At 41.5% G+C, this 19,129-nt stretch overlaps 2 protein-coding genes across 4 annotated transcripts; both read right to left on the minus strand.

The window, feature by feature from the left end:
- Positions 1 to 59: 59 nt before the first annotated feature.
- LOC112233244 (adenylate kinase 2, mitochondrial) lies at positions 60 to 6,350 on the minus strand. 2 transcript variants are annotated; one of them, XM_024400732.2, is made up of 7 exons: positions 6,175 to 6,350; positions 3,439 to 3,564; positions 3,142 to 3,252; positions 2,758 to 2,852; positions 2,326 to 2,398; positions 1,467 to 1,671; positions 60 to 247 (listed from the first exon to the last, which is right to left on the minus strand). In XM_024400732.2, exons 1-7 carry the CDS (start codon positions 6,271 to 6,273, stop codon positions 240 to 242), a joined length of 717 nt encoding a protein of 238 aa, XP_024256500.1. In that variant the 5' UTR covers positions 6,274 to 6,350; the 3' UTR covers positions 60 to 239. The 2 variants fall into 2 exon arrangements, with proteins under 2 accessions (XP_024256500.1, XP_024256499.1); XM_024400731.2 differs by having other exon boundaries at positions 1,399 to 1,671.
- Positions 6,351 to 15,663: 9,313 nt separating this feature from the next.
- Positions 15,664 to 19,104, minus strand: LOC112229289. Of its 2 annotated transcripts, XM_042310395.1 has the most exons (13): positions 18,764 to 19,104; positions 18,446 to 18,552; positions 18,291 to 18,362; positions 18,118 to 18,201; positions 17,847 to 17,993; positions 17,677 to 17,757; positions 17,404 to 17,553; positions 17,229 to 17,278; positions 17,040 to 17,109; positions 16,852 to 16,938; positions 16,655 to 16,753; positions 16,465 to 16,545; positions 15,664 to 16,374 (listed from the first exon to the last, which is right to left on the minus strand). In XM_042310395.1, exons 1-13 carry the CDS (start codon positions 18,921 to 18,923, stop codon positions 16,237 to 16,239), a joined length of 1,326 nt encoding a protein of 441 aa, XP_042166329.1. In that variant the 5' UTR covers positions 18,924 to 19,104; the 3' UTR covers positions 15,664 to 16,236. The 2 variants fall into 2 exon arrangements, with proteins under 2 accessions (XP_042166329.1, XP_042166330.1); XM_042310396.1 differs by lacking the exon at positions 16,852 to 16,938.
- Between the last annotated feature and the right edge of the window lie 25 nt (positions 19,105 to 19,129).

The following is a 19,129-nucleotide window of genomic DNA, read 5'->3' on the forward strand; positions in this document are numbered from 1 at the left end:
AGCAAGTAAGGCAATATTATATTAGTTATACAGCACAAAGGGAGGCTACAAAATTATGGCATGATTGTAGAAAATAATCTTTTTATTAGAAGGGAAACAATCAGTCACTTCCAAGATGGCTTCACTAATTACTAGTAGATTGCACTGCATTATGCTCACTCATCCTCCAGATACATCTCAAAATTAAGTGCTACAGTACAACATTTCCTCCTTCCTCCGCTTGCTTCCATTGCCAGGATTCAAACAGCTGGGGGAAAAGAAAAAAGGGTGAATTTAAACATGAGACAATTGCAAATTCTAACAAAATACTGAGTTTTGGGTCATTCAAAGCAGCAAGAAGCAGAACATGTACAGACAAGTTGCTCCACTGGACATAGAAAGGCCCTTGTATGTGTTCAATTTAACAATCCTGTCCATCTAGTGCAATTAACTACCATAAAGAGTCAGCCGTCAGGCTTTACATGAGTTTTAATTAACACTGCACCACAACTTGACTTAGCAGCACATTAACAATCATTTGCCCGTATCAAACTTGACGACAGGAACTAAAAGCAGAATTCAATAGTCATTGTTTTGATACTTAACATTATCTAGTCAAGCTCAGAAAATTCCCACAGCAAGCCTACTGGCCAATATAACTGCTATTGTTTTCTGACTACCATGAGAACATCATGCATTCACATTCAAAGGCGATAAGTCACAATCGGCATGCAGATGTTTCATCCAAATGCAGAGATCACAGTTGACTACAGAGAGGGAGAAGGGACAAAAATCTAGAAAGAAAAAGGACAAATGAGTCAACAGGTAGCCTATTTATAGAGCGGGATGGAAATCGTATCAATAGGAACATAAAAATAATGTTGGTTAACAAGAACTAAATATACATCGGTATGAGGGGTACTTTTCGTTTGTGGCTATGCTCTAGGAAAAAAAAGGCATGCTTTCAGTTTCACTAACCAAAGAACATCAATGCACACCAAGTGTCAAAGTACAAGAGTCAAGTAGATAATTCATTTCTGAGTAGACTGACATTCGCATCTATCCCCGTCATTCATTTTTCAAACTAATGAGGACACATCACATTAAGATGTATTACATGAACTGTAATGCATTTTTAATCACGTCCATATTCCCTACAGCTTGCTCAATTTAATCCAAGTACAAGGACCATCACAATGAAGCTACATTTCACCAATATGTATACCTGACCCAAGGGGGACGTTACACTTATACACACCATTATAAAATCAGCTATTCTCTGTAGTTTCCGGGGAAAGTCCCAGTAGAGGAGCGCATTCAAATACAAGTAAACCCCACCAGAAAGTAGAGCCATAGAGAACGGAGCACAGACTAGTCCCGAGGAGGAGAGTTGGAAAGCTAGACGAAAGGAGCACGGACCAGAGTCCTGAGAGTGAAGAAGCGACTGAAGTGGAAGGGAGCTTAGACGAAGAGCACCAGGTCTTTACAGGGGGCGGCTGTGGCCGAGGAGAAGGCGGCGAGGATGGAGGCGAAGACTACGTCGGGGGACTGGGCGGCGTCGACGGCCTTGTGCAGGCCGCGGGCGCTGTAGTACTTGACTAAGGGCACAGTCTGCTGGTGGTAGGCCTCCAGCCGCGAGCGCAGCGTCGACGCGTTGTCGTCACTGCGGCGCATCAGCGGCTGCCCTGTCACCTGATGGGGGACAGAGAGAGAAGACATTAGGGTTCATATGACTGAAAAGCGCCATATTGGTTTCGCTCCCGTTATTTATTTCTCTTCCTCCCTACACTTTCAGTGTTCACAGATCTATACAAATTTGATAGGTTTAAGAAATATGGTGAGGGCTCCCTCTAGCCCTCCAGATGGTCAAGTGCATCTTCTACCATATTAATTACCTCCTATCCAGTCCTTTCAGATCTATGATGAACACAGATGGGCTTGTGAAGGCCTTGAGCGGTGCCAAAGATTTCCAAGCCAGTAGCACCGAGCTACATCTCTGGGTACCGCACTACAACCCTTTTGATTTCTGTGCATCTGTAAAAAGAGCTCAAAGCCACCTGCACGGAACAACTCCTAGCCAAGGGACTGTGTCACAACACTTGTGAAAGAGTGTTTGCAAATGAGCCACTACATTCTTCATATGACAGACACTTCTATAAGAACACACTCGTTAAAAGTGAATATTTGTTCAAACACTGAGCGGGCACACACTTTTTGAAGTGCAAATTGACCCAGAAACATTTGAAAACATGTGATTAAAGGATTATACAACCAGCTTCCTCTGGGTTCTACAATAGAAGTAGGGTTTCCAGACTCAGAAAGGGGGATGTTCGTCAAGGTACTTACATCATCCTTCATGGGCTCTTTGGGTGGATTGAACTCCTCGTGGTAGGAGCGACCACTGGGCTGGTGAATTAGTCTGAGGGGGGAGAAAGTTAGTGGGCCACGTGGTTTAACACCATTTCAACAACACTCCCGTCCTCCGTCAAGCCCAACCACACTGCCGTTGGCCCAATTCAACATTTTACACCACATAATGGCCACACAAAGAACCCCTTTTGACATGCAAATGTAAACATTTGGAATGGACTATAGGCACATTATTTCCTCTGTATGAAGCCTTGTCCTTAATACAGATCACTGTTTGTTGTGCATTGAGGCATTGCTCCATTTCATGACAATTTCTCCAACAAATGGTCTATAATAACTGGATCAAACCACAGGTCACCGCAGCACGTCTCCCTCTCTCTTCTCCCGCTATACAATATTTGGTCCTACCTGCCACAGATCCTGCGCACCAGTAGGGAGTCATCGACGGAGAACTCAATCACAGAATCCAGCTTCTCTGTGCGCTTCTCCAGCAAGTCATCCAGCTAGGGGAGAGAGAGACTCATGAAACATGGGAGTAGGGAGGAAACAGGTTCATATGCCCAGTGATGTAGTCGAGGGTAAAAGCAGTTTACACATCATTTTCATTTTGCGCGACAGTTAACCCACCTTTTGCATAAAAATGCATTGAAAGTATAGGAAGCACTCCTTTTTTTCACCGCGACCGGCAATCGGTTTAACCACTACATCACTGCATATGCTTGATTAACAGCAAGAGACACTTTTGCTCTGGGAATTGACAGCAAAAATAGTCAGGCACCAAGGAATCCTCACCATCTCTGCTTGTTTCACTGTGCGGGGGAATCCATCCAATAGGAACCCCTTCTTACAGGGAGGCGTATCCAGGTTATTTTCTATGAGTTCTACCACCATCTCGTCACTGACCTATGAGTAAGTTGACAGTGATGAGCAGTGAGACAAAAATGGCATAAGAACACACAATTGGGACAGAGGTCCAAGTAAACCGGTCTCAGATTACCATTAAGCTACAGAACCAGTGACACAAAACAGATTCATTCCTATTAAAATGAGCAGAGACACATTCAGAACTAACATATGAACACATCTTACCAGTTTCCCGGCATCCATGGTCTCCTTGAGCCTCTTGCCGAGCTCAGAGCCAGAGGCCACCATGGCCCTCAGCATGTCCCCCGTGGCCAGATGACACACACAGTACTGCTCTGCCAACCGAGGAGCCTGGGAGGGAGGGGGATTATTGGCATTAAGCCTAATGTTGCAAAGGCAACAAGGGTAGCATTTATGTAGCCATGTCTCATGTTTCAAAAGTGTAACTTGACAACTCTGAAGAGAAGTACAGCAACACATTTCCATCCCCCAACATGTCAAACTAATACAACAGGCGGGAGTCCTTCAAGGCGTGCTGAATCTTAATAGTTGATCGCAACATCCCTCCAGCCTCCACCCATGACATGAGACTAATGTCTAGATGTATGTGGGGAGGGCAGGGGACACTTCTGGAAAAACATAAACATGGGTTGAATAATTAAATGCCATAGCACACGCAGTACAGTTGTTTCAAGGAGACAATCGTGTTGCCATTTTGTTTTTCAATTTCACAGTGATGTTCAAGTTGCACCACAACTGAGAGCTAAAGACAAAACCCCCAAGGGACTAAATACTTAAGAGCTTCCAAGCCAGACCACAAGTACAGTGCCTTCAGAAAGTATTCATACACCTCGACTTATTCCACATTTTGTTGTGTTACAGGCTGAATTCAAAATGGATTAATATATATTTTTAATCTCACCCATCTACACACAATACCCCATAATGACACAATGTTTTTTAGAAATGTTAGAAAATGTATGGAACTGAAATATCTAAATGACATAAGTACTCATACCACACATGTTAGAATCCCCTTTGGCAGCGATTACAGCTGTGAGTCTTTCTGGTTAAGTCTAAGAGCTTTGCACACCTGGATTGTACAATATTTGCCCATTATGCTGATCAACATTCTTCAAGCTCTCAAGTTGGTTGTTGATTACTGATAGACAACCATTGTCAAGTCTTGCCATAGATTTTCATGCAGATTTAAGACAAAACCGTAACTGAGCAACATTCACCGTCTTCTTGGTAAACAAATTCAGTGTATATTTGGCCTCATTTTAGAAAATGAAAATTCATATCCCAGTGTCTGCTAGAAAGCAGACAACCTGGTTTTCCCTGTGCTTAGCTCCATTTCATTAACTTTTTTTTTTTAATCCTGAAACTCCAAGCCTTAATGATAACAAGCATAACATGATGCAGCCACCACTATGCTTGAAAATATAGATAGCGGTACTCTAATGTGTTGTATTTGACCCAAAACGTGACACTGTCTATTCAGGACTAAAAGTGAATTGCTTTGCAGTATTACTTTAGAGGTTTGCTTCAGAATATTTTTATTTTCACTGTCAATTAGGTTAGTATTGTGGAGTAACTACAATGTCGATCCATCCTCTGTTTTCTATCATAGCCATTAAATGCTAACTGTTTGCAAGTCACCATTGCCCTCATGGTGAAATCCCTGAGCGACTTCCTTCCTTTCCAGCAACTGAGATAGGAAAGACACCTGTATCTTTGTAGTGACTGGGTGTATCCAAAGTGTAATTAGTATACTCAACATCTTTAAAAATATTATTATTATTATTAACTTATATTGTTACCCAGCTACCAATAGGTGCACTTCTTTCCGATGCATTGGAAAACCTCCCTGGTCTTTGTGGTTGAATCTGTTTGAAATTCACTGCACGACCTTACAGATAATTGTATTTGGGGGTACAGAGATGAGGTAGTCATTTAGAAAGCATGTTAAACACTATTGCACACAGTCCATGCAACTTCAGCACATTTTTACCCCTGAACTTATTTAGGCTTGCCATAACAAAGGGGATGAATACTTAGAATCAAGACATTCCTGCTTCTCAATTAATCCATTTTTTTAAGAATGTCAAATAAAACAATCCACAGGCCAGCCCCCAGTTGGGGGAACCCCGTCATAAGGTATTATGCATCAGCCATTGACCCCCAAAAAACTCAAATGAATCACTTTTAAAAACTCAGGATGTAACAACCAAATAGGGGTATGAATACTTTCAGAAAGCACTGTGTGTCTGAACGCCCTACAGTACTTTAACCAGCCTGTGCAACCAAAAAAAATGGTAGTGTTTTATAAGGCAATGCTGTGCCGCTATCCAGCCACTACAGCAAGGAAGTACAGACGTCCCCAACTTCGGTCCTGGGAAGCTGCAGGTGTGCCAGCTTTTGTTCCAGCCCAAACAAAACCCTGAACAACCTATTGTTCTCCCGAACCAGAGACTCCCAGAAACTAAATAACAATTACACTGAGCTTATTGACAGGGAAGTCAATAGTCTACACGTTCATTGAACCTGGTTAGATCAAATGAAAGTAGTTGGCTCTGGCCAGCTGGAGAGTATGATTAGCATACAGTCACCTAATGGGACTTTGAAAGTCATAGTTCAAAGGGCCCTTCATACAATGTGCCAATGTGTTGCAAGTTCACAAATCAAACTGGTCAGCACCAGATTACGTTAGTTCGAAGGGAAATGGCTACATTCAACTTAACAAATGCTCATAACTTGTTAGCTAGGCTAGCTAACTACAACTTACATTATACTTCCTTATCCGTCTGATCTAGAAACCCAATTCATTACACGAAACTTGGGAAAGCCAGCCATCTATGCAAGCCAATTCAGAATTAACTTCAGGACAAGGTGTATACAGTTAGGTGGCAGTGTCGGCCATGCGGTCTCCCATTCCTGCACTTCGCATAACTCACTCACCTGTGTTCCTTTCCCAGCACCAGGGGGTCCGAGAAGGATTGCCCGAATTCCCTTTTTTACGTCGGACACTGCATCGTTCAACTGCATGCTGGGGGCCATGTTCACTTTAATCGTCCTTGTGCCACTTTTGTTATCTGCCAACTCGGCCACGAAAGGAAGTGTCAACGACTTATTTCTTGCTGTTTAGGATTAAAGCCCACCCCTTATTAGCCAATACTTCCCTCTCATTGGTCATTAGATGGCTCAGTCAAGCGTCCTACACGCTGATTTGCTGAAACAGTAAGCAAATTTCTTGTTATAACATCCGGGTTTTGCACATGCAATTTCGGAAGTTCTTTGGTGAGGGACCATAGAGATGTAAATGAACATTGTTATTAGTTAGACGGTTAGACAAATCTCTATTATTAATATTAATGGTGTATTATTATTATTTATTAATTAAGTAATATTATGGTTTCATTTGTCGGGAATTATTACAACAAGTACTGAATGCTGTGTGTAGAGGTGGCAGAGGAGGCTCAGGGACTGTTCTTAACCACTGCCAAGATGTGGTCGCTTTTCATTAGCCGTGGCATCACCCAGGTGGGCGCAAAATGTTCGCCAATGGAGGACCAGTACCTACGGAGAAGCAGGTCCTATGGAGGATCTGACCGTGGAGAAGCAGATGTGGTGTACTGACGAAGCGCTCCGTGTCTGTTTGTCAGATTTGTTTCTCTCTGAAGCTACAGTGCCTTTTCAATCCAAACAGCCTCAACTCCCAACCTTTCATTCGAATCCAAATGTAGACATTCAATCTCCATCAATCAATCTCCATTTGTTGTTCGTTTGTTTAGATTTTATACGCTTTGAGATTGTTTTTTGTCAAGAAAAGCGCCATAAATAAATAATAATAAGTATCATTATTAACATTGTTATTTGTGTCTAAATATAGGCATTTGTTATATATACAGTTGAAGTCGGAAGTTTACATACACCTTAGCCAAATACATTTAAACTCAGTTTTTCACAATTCCTGACATTTAATCCAAGTTAAAGTTCCCTGTTTTAGGTCAGTTAGGATCACCACTTTATTTTAAGAATTTGAAATGTCAGAATAATAGTAGAGAGAATTATTTATTTCAGCTTTTATTTATTTTGTCACATTCCCAGTGGCTCAGAAGTTTACATACACTCAATTAGTATTTGGTAGCATTGCCTTTAAATTGTTGAACTTGGGTCAAACGTTTTGGGTAGCCTTCCACAAGCTTCCCACAATAAGTTGGGTGCATTTTGGCCCATTCCTCCTGACAGAACTGGTGTAACTGAGTCAGGGTCCCATGACTGTGTGGTCCTATGGTGTTTATACTTGCATACTATTGTTTGTACAGATGAATGTGGTACCTTCAGGCGTTTGGAAATTACTCCCAAGGATGAACCAGACTTGTCGAGGTCTACAAAAAAAAGGCATTGGAATACATCTACAGGTACACCTCCAATTGACTGAAATGATGTCAATTAGCCTATCAGAAGCTTCTAAAGCCATAACATAATTTTCTGGAATTTTCCAAGCTGTTTAAAGGCACAATCAACTTAGTGTATCTAAACTTCTGACCCACTGGAATTTAATTATAAGTGAAATAATCTGTCTGTAAACAATTGTGGATTTTTTTTAAATTGTATTTTTAATTTCACCTTTATTTAACCAAGTAGGCTAGTTGAGAACAAGTTCTCATTTACAACTGCGACCTGGCCAAGATAAAGCATAGCAGTGTGAACAGACAACAACACAGAGTTACACATGGAGTAAACAATAAACAAGTCAATAACACAGTAGAAAAAAAAAAAAAAAAAAAATCTATATACATTGTGTGCAAAAAGCATGAGGAGGTAGGTGAATAATTACAATTTAGCAGATTAACACTGGAGTGAAAAATGATCAGATGGTCATGTGCAGGTAGAGATACTGGTGTGCAAAGAGCAGAAAAGTAAATAAATAAAAACAGTATGGGGATGAGGTAGGTAAATTGGGTGGGCTATTTACCGATGGACTATGTACAGCTGCAGCGATCGGTTAGCTGCTCAGATAGCAGATGTTTAAAGTTGGTGAGGGAGATAAAAGCCTCCCACTTCAACGATTTGTGACTTGTAGATGTAGATGTCCTAACCGACTTGCCAAAACTATAGTTCGTTAACAAGAAATTTGTGGAGTGGTCGAAAACAAGTTTTAATGACTCCAACCTAAAAAGTCCGACTTCAACTGTAAATGGTTGTTTTTGTAGGCAAAATGGTTGTTCAAATAATAATTTACCAACTAACAAGGAAACCAACAAACTTCTATCAAAACCATAATCTTTCTCTAAATTAAGATACATACTATTAATCAAACTAATCAGATGCCTCATGTAGTTCAGCTACATGTCTATAAGAGAAAGAGCTGTGTGGATGTAAACGATGACCAACGACATGAATAGGCCTACCATTTAACAATTGATGGGGCGGCAGGTAGCCTAGTGGTCAAAACATGGTTAAAACTATCATTTTGATCTCGTGGTCATGGATGGTCTCATTCCTCCATCACCACACCTCAGCTGTTTACCAAAAAAGACCAAGATTTCCTCTATAAAATTATATTGACGGCATAATCCTGAGGGGTGCGCCAACCCGGACAGAAAATCACGTCAGTGACTCAACCCACTCAAGTGACGCACCTCTCTCAGGGACAACATGAAAGAGCACCAGTAAGCAAGTGACTCGCCATAATAGGGTTTGAGGCAGAGAATCCCAGTGGATAGAGGGGAACCGTCCAGGCAGAGGCTGCAATTGTGGTTCGTCGCTGCCATTGTGGTTCGTCATTCCAGTGCCTTTCCATTCACCTTCACACCCCTGGGCCAGACTACACTCAATTATAGGACCTGCTGAAGAGATGAATCTTCAATAAAGACTTAAAGTTCGAGACCGAGTCTGCATCTCTCACATGGATAGGCTGACCATTCCAGAAAAATGGAGCTCTATAGGAGAAAGCCCTGCCTTCAGCTGTTTGCTTAGAAATTCTAGGGACAATTAAGGACGCCTGTGTCTTGTGACCGTAGCGTGCGTGTAGGTATGTACGGCAGGACCAAATCGGAGAGATAGGTAGGAGAAAGCCCATGTAAATCCTTGAAGGTTAGCAGTAAAATCTTGAAATCAGCCCTAGTTTAGTGCTTTATCCAGGTAGCCGGAAAGTAGAGCATTGCAGTGGTCTAATCTAGAAGTGACAAAAGCATAGATTAACTTTTCTACATCATTTTTGGACAAAAAGTTAAAGATTTTTGCAATGTTACGTAGATGGAAAAAAGCTGTCCTTGAAATACTATTGCTATGTTCGTCAAAAGAGAGATTAGGGTCCAGGGTAACACCAAGGTCCTTCAGTTTTATTTGAGATGACTGTACAACCATCAAGATTAATTGTCAGATCCAACAGAAGATCTTGACTTTATTTGACAACCTACTGTATTTCAAAACATGTTTACTAAGACAAATTACTTTTCTCTGGGCACAGACATTAGTTCAACTTCTAGTTTTGATTTACATTTGGTTTAGTTGTTAACTAACCTTGAATTCAACATGAAAACAAATGCCGCCATGTAATTTGATTTAGGTTCAAAGTTGAGTGAAAAAAAGACGTTGATTCAATGTCATCACATATATTTTTGGGGTTGAAATGACATGGAAACAATGTTGATTCAACCAGTTTTTGTCCAGTGGGTTACATTTTGGCGAAATCCTGCACGGAGCCTTTTCGGTGCAGTGCCACTTTAAGAGCTCATTAGCAGTCAGGAAGTGTGAAATAAAGATGACTCCTCCGGTGTTGTACCGAACAGCTCCACCCTGCCAACTCTTGCCAACTCAATTCTTCATTGCTGCGACTTGAGATTTCTGATCACGTTAGGCTGCGTTTCATTTTTTATTTTTTATTTCGGTTTGATCGCGGGGTGCACTAGTAATGTCTGCAGTTTTCGGTTTGGCTATTTGCCAAAATTCGTCATCTCACCAATGTCTTATTAGACTAGCAGTTCTGAAATGTTTATTGCCTGCCGACATTTTACTCCCACTAATATAAACACACATACATTAATTTCGGTTGCCTATAAAGTTTGTTCTATAGAAAAGTATTTGACTGATGGTGCGACAGAAAGTACTTGACTCTAGCCACAAATTTAAGGAAATTAGAAGGGGGGGCTATATTCTTGCCTGCCGAAATTCTTCCCCCACCTCCTTCGATCTTGGAACTGCAAGGCCTGACATACTTCAGAATAATTTTGTTAGCGCATGTTGACTAGTAGTGCGTGCAAAAGAAAGCTAAATGAGAGTACAAAGAAACAAACTTTTATTTTAGAAACATTTAAGAAAATAACAAATATTAATCACAAAGTTAAGTTTGTTAACATTAAATAAGAAATACAAATTTCAATCTTTGCATAAGATATAAAATGACAAATCAAATATAAAAAGACAACAAATATTGGAAAGCTGCAACAGCTCGACTGAACATTTTGTCCACTTTTTCTGGAAAGTTTTCCAGGTGATACCGTCGCCTGGAACTCAAGCCTAACCTAGTCCTGACAAGTAGCGCAGACTTAATCCTCCAATGATGGGATAGTTTTCATACAGGACTGGTGGAGCATTCGTGGGCAGCGGTCACAACCAGTTTTCAGTTTTCACCAACAAAACGATGTTTAACTTAACATTCTAATTCGCAAGTATACAACGACACAGCTATAATATAATTTGACAGTTCTGTTTTGCCTTTTAGTCAGTATACTTTTAGTAGGTACATTACTGATACTCTCATACTTACTTTCAAGGCATAGACCCCACCAGAAGTAACATCTTGTCGGCATGGGTGAGGAAGGGTACCACATGCTCATCTGGAGATATTACACCCCTTCTCTCTCAGAAATGATCTAAACACATATGTTCATAAAAGTACAGCATTTTGAAACCCTTTATTGATTACAATATAGAGATTAATAACAGAGGGGAATCTGAGAATGCAGGCATTCCAGCAGGGTGTGAGTTGAAGTAGTCAAATCTGGAGCTGACAAGGGCTGGAATGTAAATGACGTGATCATCTTGTATTATCTAACATCTGAGAATGGGCAGGCATTCCCTCAGGATGAAGAGCCTCTCCATCTTGTTGATTATGTGCTGTCATCCAGGTGGAAATGTCACCTGCATATCTGATGTAGGAAAAGAGATAAGGGAAATTGAGTTTCCTGTGAATATGTTTATGTATATGTACGGTACACGTGTGTATGTATGTTTATTTTAATTTCTATGATTATTATAATTATTTTGTTTTGTGGTTGAGGGGTGGGGGGAGGTTGATGGGAATGGTGGTGCTGGGGGTGTCCTATTGAGGGCGAAGGGACCTATTGGGGAGGGGATTCTTCATGGAGGCACATTCAGTCATAGTTTTGCTTATATTATTATACATAAAATAAAATAAATCTATTATAACAGTTTACTGTGATTATGGATATGCACTCATGTTAACTTATGTATTTGAACTTTCTTTTTTTTGCCAAGAGTACACATTATTTATTTATTATCATTATTTTAATATTACTACTGTACCTACATTTCAGCAGGCAAGAAAATTGCAAGCAAGTGGCAAGAGTGATTGAGGGGACAAATTGATTTTGGGGAAAGAAATAAGCTGTGTTCTGATACCCTGCATCATTTCACCTCATGCATTTAAAAGCATTGGATTGGTGCAAGCATAATGGTGAGACATTCCACCACAGCACAAGACCACTGAACGACCCCAGGCCAAGTGTTTTCTTTCCTAACCCTCTGTATTATTAGAATATTGTGAATACCTTTTCAAAGTGGACAGGAATTTGCTGGCTTCTTGCCTTCCTTGAGTTTGTGATCAACTACACTGGCAAGAAAAAGTATGTGAACACTTTGGGATTTCCTGGATTTCTGCATAAATTGGTCGTAAAATTTGATCGGATCTGTTTAAACTAATAACACACAACAAATGATACGTTTTCACGTCTTTATTGAACACATTATGTAAACATTCACACTGCAGGGTGGAAAAAGTATGTGAACCCTTGGATTTAATAACTGGTTGACCCTCCTTTGGCAGCCATAACCTCAACCAAATGTTTTCTGTAGTTGCGGATCAGACCTGCACAACGGTCAGGAAGAATTTTGAACCATTCCTCTTTACAAAACGGTTTTAGTTCAGCAATATTGTTGGGATGTCTGGTGTGAACCGTTCTCTTGAGGTCCTGCCACAGCATCTCAATCGGGTTGAGGTCAGGACTGACTGGGCCACTCCAGAAGGCGCATTTTCTTCTGAAGCCATTCTGTTGTTTATTTACTTCTGTGTTTTGGGTCGTTGTCCTGTTGCATCACCCAACTTCTGTTGAGCTTCAATTGGTGGACAGATTGGCCGAACATTCTCCTGCAAAATGTCTGATAGCAAGCTGTCCAGGTCCTGAGGCAGCAAAGCAGCTGCAGCAAAGCAGCCCCTAACCATTGGGATGGGGTTTTTTATGTTGGTGTGCTTTGCCTTTTTTTCTCCACACATAGTGTTGTGTGTTCTTTGCAAACAACTCAACTGTAGTTTCATCTGTCCAGAGTATTTTGCCAGTAACGATGTGGAACATCCAGGTGCACTTTTGCAAACTTCAGACGTGCAGCAATGGGTTTTTTTGGACAGCAGTGGCTTTTTCCGTGGTGTCCTCCCATGAACACCATTCTTGTTTAGTGTTTTACGTATCGTATCTCAATAGAGATGTTAGCATGTTCCAGAGATTTCTGTAAGTCTTTAGCTGACACTCTAGGACTCTTCATTACCGCATTGAGCATCATGCGCTGTGCTCTTGCAGTCATCTTTCCCATATGGCCACTCCTATGGAGAATAGCAGCAGTGCTGAACTTTCTCCATTTGTCTTACCGTGGACAGATGAACATCAAGGCTTTTAGAGATACTTTTGTAACCCTTTCCAGCTTTATGCAAGTTTTAAAAAATGTATTGGTCTTCTGAGATCTCTTTTGTTCGAGGCATGGTTCACATCAGGCAAGGCTTCTTGTGAATAGCGAGCTCAAATTTTGTGAGTGGTTTTTTATAGGGCTAGACAGCTCTAACCAGTATATCCAATCTTGTCTCATTGTTTGGACTCCAGGTTAGCTGACCCTTGACTCCAATTAGCTTTTGGAGAAGTCATTAGCCTTGGGGTTCACCTACTTTTTCTAACCTACACTGTGAATGTTTAAATTATGTATTCAATATAGACAAGAAAAATACAATTTGTGTGTTAAAAGTTCAGCACACTGTGTTTAATTATTATTAAACCTTTTTGTAACTAGGCAAGTCAGTTAAGAACAAATTCTTATTTTCAATAATGGCGTAGGAACAGTGGGTCAACTGCCTGTTCAGGGGCAGAACAACAGATTTGTACCTTGTCAGCTCAGGGGTTTGAACTTGCAACCTTCTGGTTATTAGTCCAACGCTCTAACCACTAGGCTACCCTGTCAATTGCTGTGACTTAGATGAAGATCAGATAAAATTGTCTTACCAATTTATGCAGAAATAAAGGTAATTCCAAAGGGTTCCCATACTTTTTCTTGCCACTGTATATAGGCTACTGTATCAATCAATCTTTCATTCGTTCATGTCATCACACAGCATATGAGTCATTCATAATTTAAAATGTAATCAAGCTTTTTAGTTTTAAAATAAAATAAAGCTAGCCTTGAATAATTAGCTTCAACAATATATAAGCCTTCCATTTTGGAAATTGCATTCTGATACGCTTATAATGTATTTAGTGTTTACCGTGTTCCATAAGGTCAGAAAATAATATTGTAATCTATACAGTACCAGTTTGGTACACTTAATATCCACGCAGTGCTGGCTCCTTACCATGTTTTTATTGATCTCCAGTATTTTCTACAACTAGTCAAATGTATTCCTCACATCTGAATTCCCCTTTACCTCAAGATCGACCAGTAAACATTCCCGTTTCAAGTTAATTTGTCACATCCTGCACCCCCACAGCAATCTGGGCATTTGTCTCTATGTGGAGACAGAGGAGGGTGAGCCTCATAGAGTTAATACTATGGTCAGGGACAGGAAATGCTCTGCGGATGGGGAGGTGATTACCCACAAAATGGATTTCTAGATTATTATGCCTTTGAATAAAGAGGCAAGTTAATTCAGAATATGACACCAGTGCCTGCACAGTAACACTGTAATGTCATAGTATTTGTAATTGTTTAGTAAATACATAGAAATTGAGATATGTTGTTTTGGTTTACCTCACGATTATATCCCACATACACGCACACACACTGTTTTCTCTCTATCAGTCCTTGTCAGCTGGGTGGGTAGGATTGGTGGGTCGAAGGGGCCCCCGCTCCAAACTGCCCTTCATGTTGATCTTCTTCAGGGCCAGCCAGACCCCCTGTCAGCCCCAACGTGCTCTAAAACCCAACCCCCACAAGAGGAAGCCCAAATATGACCTGCCCCTGCCCAGTACACATGGCGAGGTCCTACAAGGTCAGGGGACAACACTGGTTTTAGGTCTTGTTGTGAAGCTTGTTTAATGCAACGTTTAAAGGTATAGTTAATCCAAATGACTAAAATAATTAAGTTGCATTCACATTTAATTGTGTCTTTATTGTAAATCTAATGCATCCAAAGTGTGCTTTACAGTCTGTCCTGTCTCAAAACATATTGTTTGGTCCCTTTCAGACCACAGCCACGTCAACAGTGGGCGTCAGGCTTGTAAGAGACATGAATAATATGTGAGCTTTAGTGACCTAGGCTGGAAGGTAAGCTTCTGTCTCCCTTAACTACTCATTCTACTGAATAGATAATATCATGAGCTAACATTGTATCACCTTATTTGCCGTAACACACAATTAGTATTTTTAGGAAGCAAGGCATTTGTGTGGTACGTGCATTGTAGTGTATGTATTTCTGATAGAAATGTAGTCTGTTCTAGTCATTCATCTAATTTTGTCAATCTATATCTATGGTATTTCTCTCCATTAGGACTGGGTCCTGGCTCCTAGTGGTTACTCTGCCTTCTACTGTGATGGAGAATGCCTATACCCTCTGGGTTCCTGCATGAACACCAGCTACCACGCTATGATCCAACTAGTGGTCAGTATGCAGTACTACACCCTCTCTCACATGAACGATAACTTTGGTTTCAGTGGGAAAGAAGGTAATTGGCTCAGACATTAATGAGAAATATGGCCAATTTAAAGTAATATACCCAAGTTACCTAAGTCTACAATGGCAGACTCACACATCACAAAACAATGCCATAAAGTGTGGGCCTGTAGTACCTGTAAATCAATTAAATGTTGTTGTTAATTTCCATATCTAAAGAATAAAGCATAATTGTAATGTAATATTAGCCTCATATTTCCAGGAAGAGGAAATTGTGATGAAATTATCAAGTAAATGAAAAGACAGAGACAAATGCTTTTAAACTACAGGTCATTTTATTTAAAAATGTAAAATTCAGTGCAAAGTAATGTAGTGCGTTAGTGTCTAGATCCCTGTTAGGTGGCAAAGTGGCACAAGAATCCTGTGGGGAGAGAACACAAGAGAATACATTAATTTAATGTGTGTTAACTAATCAAGGTTCAACAAAGCACTTCAAGTCCTCAAATCCTGAGAGAGAGAAAGAGAGATGGACAGAGAGAGAGAGATGGATGGAGAGAGAGAGAGAGAGAGAGAGAGAGAGAGATGGACGGATGGACAGAGAGAGAGAGAAAAATGGACAGACAGAGAGAGTGTGGCCTTTCAGATCTCTGCAGTAGGACTACATGCTGGCCATGAGGTTCTCCAGGTGGTACTCCAGGAGGCTGGAGAGCTCAGTGACCAGAGACACTGGGTTAAAGTACCAGGCCAGCTGCTGCCCAAACATGTCATCTAGCAGAGCCATCAGCCCGCCCTGAAGAGAACACCACACATAGATAATGGCTCTGAGTTACTAGCTTACCAAGAGGAAAGAGACAATGAGAGTTACTCCCTGTAAAATGTAATTGAAACCCTGTTATTCAGGTCAACTAGGAATAAGAAAGTAAACTCTTGACTCTTACATTGACCAGCAGCAGGTATCTCTCAGCCTTTGGCTCAATGCTGGCAGCAGCGGGCAGGAAGGAGTACAGGAGAGCGTACAGACGCTCCATGAACCCACCAGGGTGCTAAAGGAAACAGAGGAGGAGAGAAGAGAAATTGAAGTGAATTTGCTAATCGAGAGACATCGAAACATGTACCAGTGAGATGCTACTTACCACCATCAGGGACTTCTGAGCTGTCATCAACCCAAACAGCACCAGTTCAAAGAGGACATCTATCAGGTTAACATGATGGATCTAGGACAAGAAAATAGGAATGATTTCAAATAGATCAGATACTGTGATGTATAAAAGACATGCATATGGTAGAACTCAAAGTGAGACATGAAAGAGTTAATGAACTCACCTTTGCCTCAGCCAGCTCCCTCTCAATGTCAATCTTCTTGGAGGGGTCACTCAGGTAGTCCACAAAGTCATTATAAGCACGGATGAATTCGGCCTCGTCCTATCACAAAGCAAAGAGCGTTGATGTTAATGAACAGAACACATTTCCCACTGAGGACGCCCTCTTTCCCTTGAATGAATAATGAGTTAGTGAGCTACCATGTGGTGGGCCTGAACCAGTGCGCCCATTAGGACCTTTCCTGCCACAAACAGATGGTTCCTGCTCAGGGTGGAACCAAGCAGTGTCTAAAGAAGAGGGAAGAGTTAGGGTGAGACACCCATCTTCCTCTAGGAGACAGACAGAACAAGAAGATACAGAGAGAAAAAATAAAAGTGGGTCCACTCACAGTGAAGGCCTGGCGCAGGGAGACGAGCCTCAGGGCGATGTCCTCCACTCTCTTGGTGGTAAGGTAGAGGCTGTGGGAGGGAGGGAATGGAGCATGTCAACCATTAGAGTCAATGGGGATACAGCATGGTGACAACTATCCTTCAGCATCTGGCAAGCCCAGACTACACAGACATTTAGAGGAACTCACTTTAGCAGAGGAACCTCCCTCTCCTCAGGCAGCAGGTCCTCCTCCCAGCCCTACAACAACAGAACAAACATTCAACATCAGTGACCAATGCAATGACATGACAAACAATGGGTCAATGGAAGGATCTTAATGCTACTAGTCAATAGTATGTGTAGCTGTGTGTCTAACATCTGACCTCATAGCAGTTGTGGCCCTCAGGCTCTGGCTCGGTGAACTGCTGATTGGTGGGCGTAGAGACGGAGGCAGCCTCCGACCACGCCGAGGAGGAGAGCAGCCCATCCGGCCCCATGTGGAGAGTGGCATACACCACCGAGACATCAGTCTGCTGCTCCAAAAACATACACAACACACCTGTTTACCACACACACGTTATTAGAAAACAGAGCAGATCTAATGGAAAAATGCCCAGTAATTGGTACTCTATATACATAGGAAAACGTTTATTTACCTGGTAGCAGCCAAATGTCACGTCCACAGACGTCTCGTGGCGGAGGTGAGACACATACTGGGTCACCCTGCCAGCCACATACTGACAGAGAGAGACGACATGTTAAGGCCAAATGGAATAAGTGAAGAAAAGCCCAATCTAATACTATTTCAGTAGTATTTACATCTTACCTGGATCCAAGTGACTGACTGCACCTTGGTGGCACAGTAGGGGATGCCCTCTGGACTAAGCCTGGCTGTCTCCTTGGAGATGGCCCACACCAGTTGAGTCTCCAGGCCTCGAACCCTACTCACATGGTGCATCCTCACCACCACCTGCTGTGGAGAGAAACGACAAGTAACATCAACAAAACAACATCAGCCATCGCTGTAAAATATTTCCATCTTGATCACATGACTCTGACAATTTAGATTAGGACTAGACAGCTACAAAGACACATACCTGGGATCCCCCACGCATGTAGGTGATAGAGGGGCTGAAGAACTGGAAAGTTCTCCAGGCTTTAGCCACTGGACCGGCATTGTTCTGCACAAGAGGGGGGTGACATTACAGTACATTCAGGTTAGAAACAGCAAACATTGTAACGGTGATGTGACTGTGTGTGGTTCTCTTACCCTGATCACAACAGGCCCACAGTACAGGGGGCTGAACCTAATCGGTATCAGCTGCCAATTACCAGTGGCCTCCTAAAGCAGACAACAAAGATTTTCAGAATGAATATGTGGGATACTTTTCAAACATAAAACCAAAAGCTTTCTGAAGAGTGTACCTCAAGGAAAGTCGGCACATCCTCAAGGATGATAGCAGCATCCTGGACATGAAGGATAACTGGCAGCAGTGGCACATCCAACTGGACCTCATCCAGTACATTTGATTCTAAAATTAGTAGCAGGAATACAAACAAACAATTATTAGGATGTAAAACGTAGCACGCTAGTTAGTACTACTAGCAAAGGTGCATCGCTTAGCAACAATTACTAAAGTTAACGTTAGTTTGAAAGTTTGGATTACAGAAATACACAACATTTCACAAATGACATTGTCAATGTTGAATGTGGTAAAATAAGAAGTTTAAAACTCCACGTACCCTCTTCGAAGTCGCTGTCCACCTCCCGACGATCGCGAACCCTGCAAAACGGAAAAAGACAACAAAAACAACCCATAAATGAATTTGAACAACCTGTCGACGCAGAAGGCTGCCGACGTTCTCGCACTCGCTCCGTCAATCTTGAAAAGCACCCAGGCATTTTCCAGTCGATGTTTCAATCTCAGGTCTCAAAAATCAGTCAAGTTTGTTGTTGTTAAAACAGCAAATTGAAGTTGTTCTTGTTTTCGAACAGAAAACGTTCAATAGAACGCCGATATGTTCTAACGGTTAGATGTCTCATGGCAACACATATATTTGAAAATTGTTGTTTACTAAACTGACAGCTGTGTTGCCATAGAAATGAGT

The sequence above is a fragment of the Oncorhynchus tshawytscha genome, linkage group LG31 (genome assembly GCF_018296145.1).
Source record: "Oncorhynchus tshawytscha isolate Ot180627B linkage group LG31, Otsh_v2.0, whole genome shotgun sequence".
Lineage (NCBI taxonomy): Eukaryota > Metazoa > Chordata > Actinopteri > Salmoniformes > Salmonidae > Oncorhynchus > Oncorhynchus tshawytscha.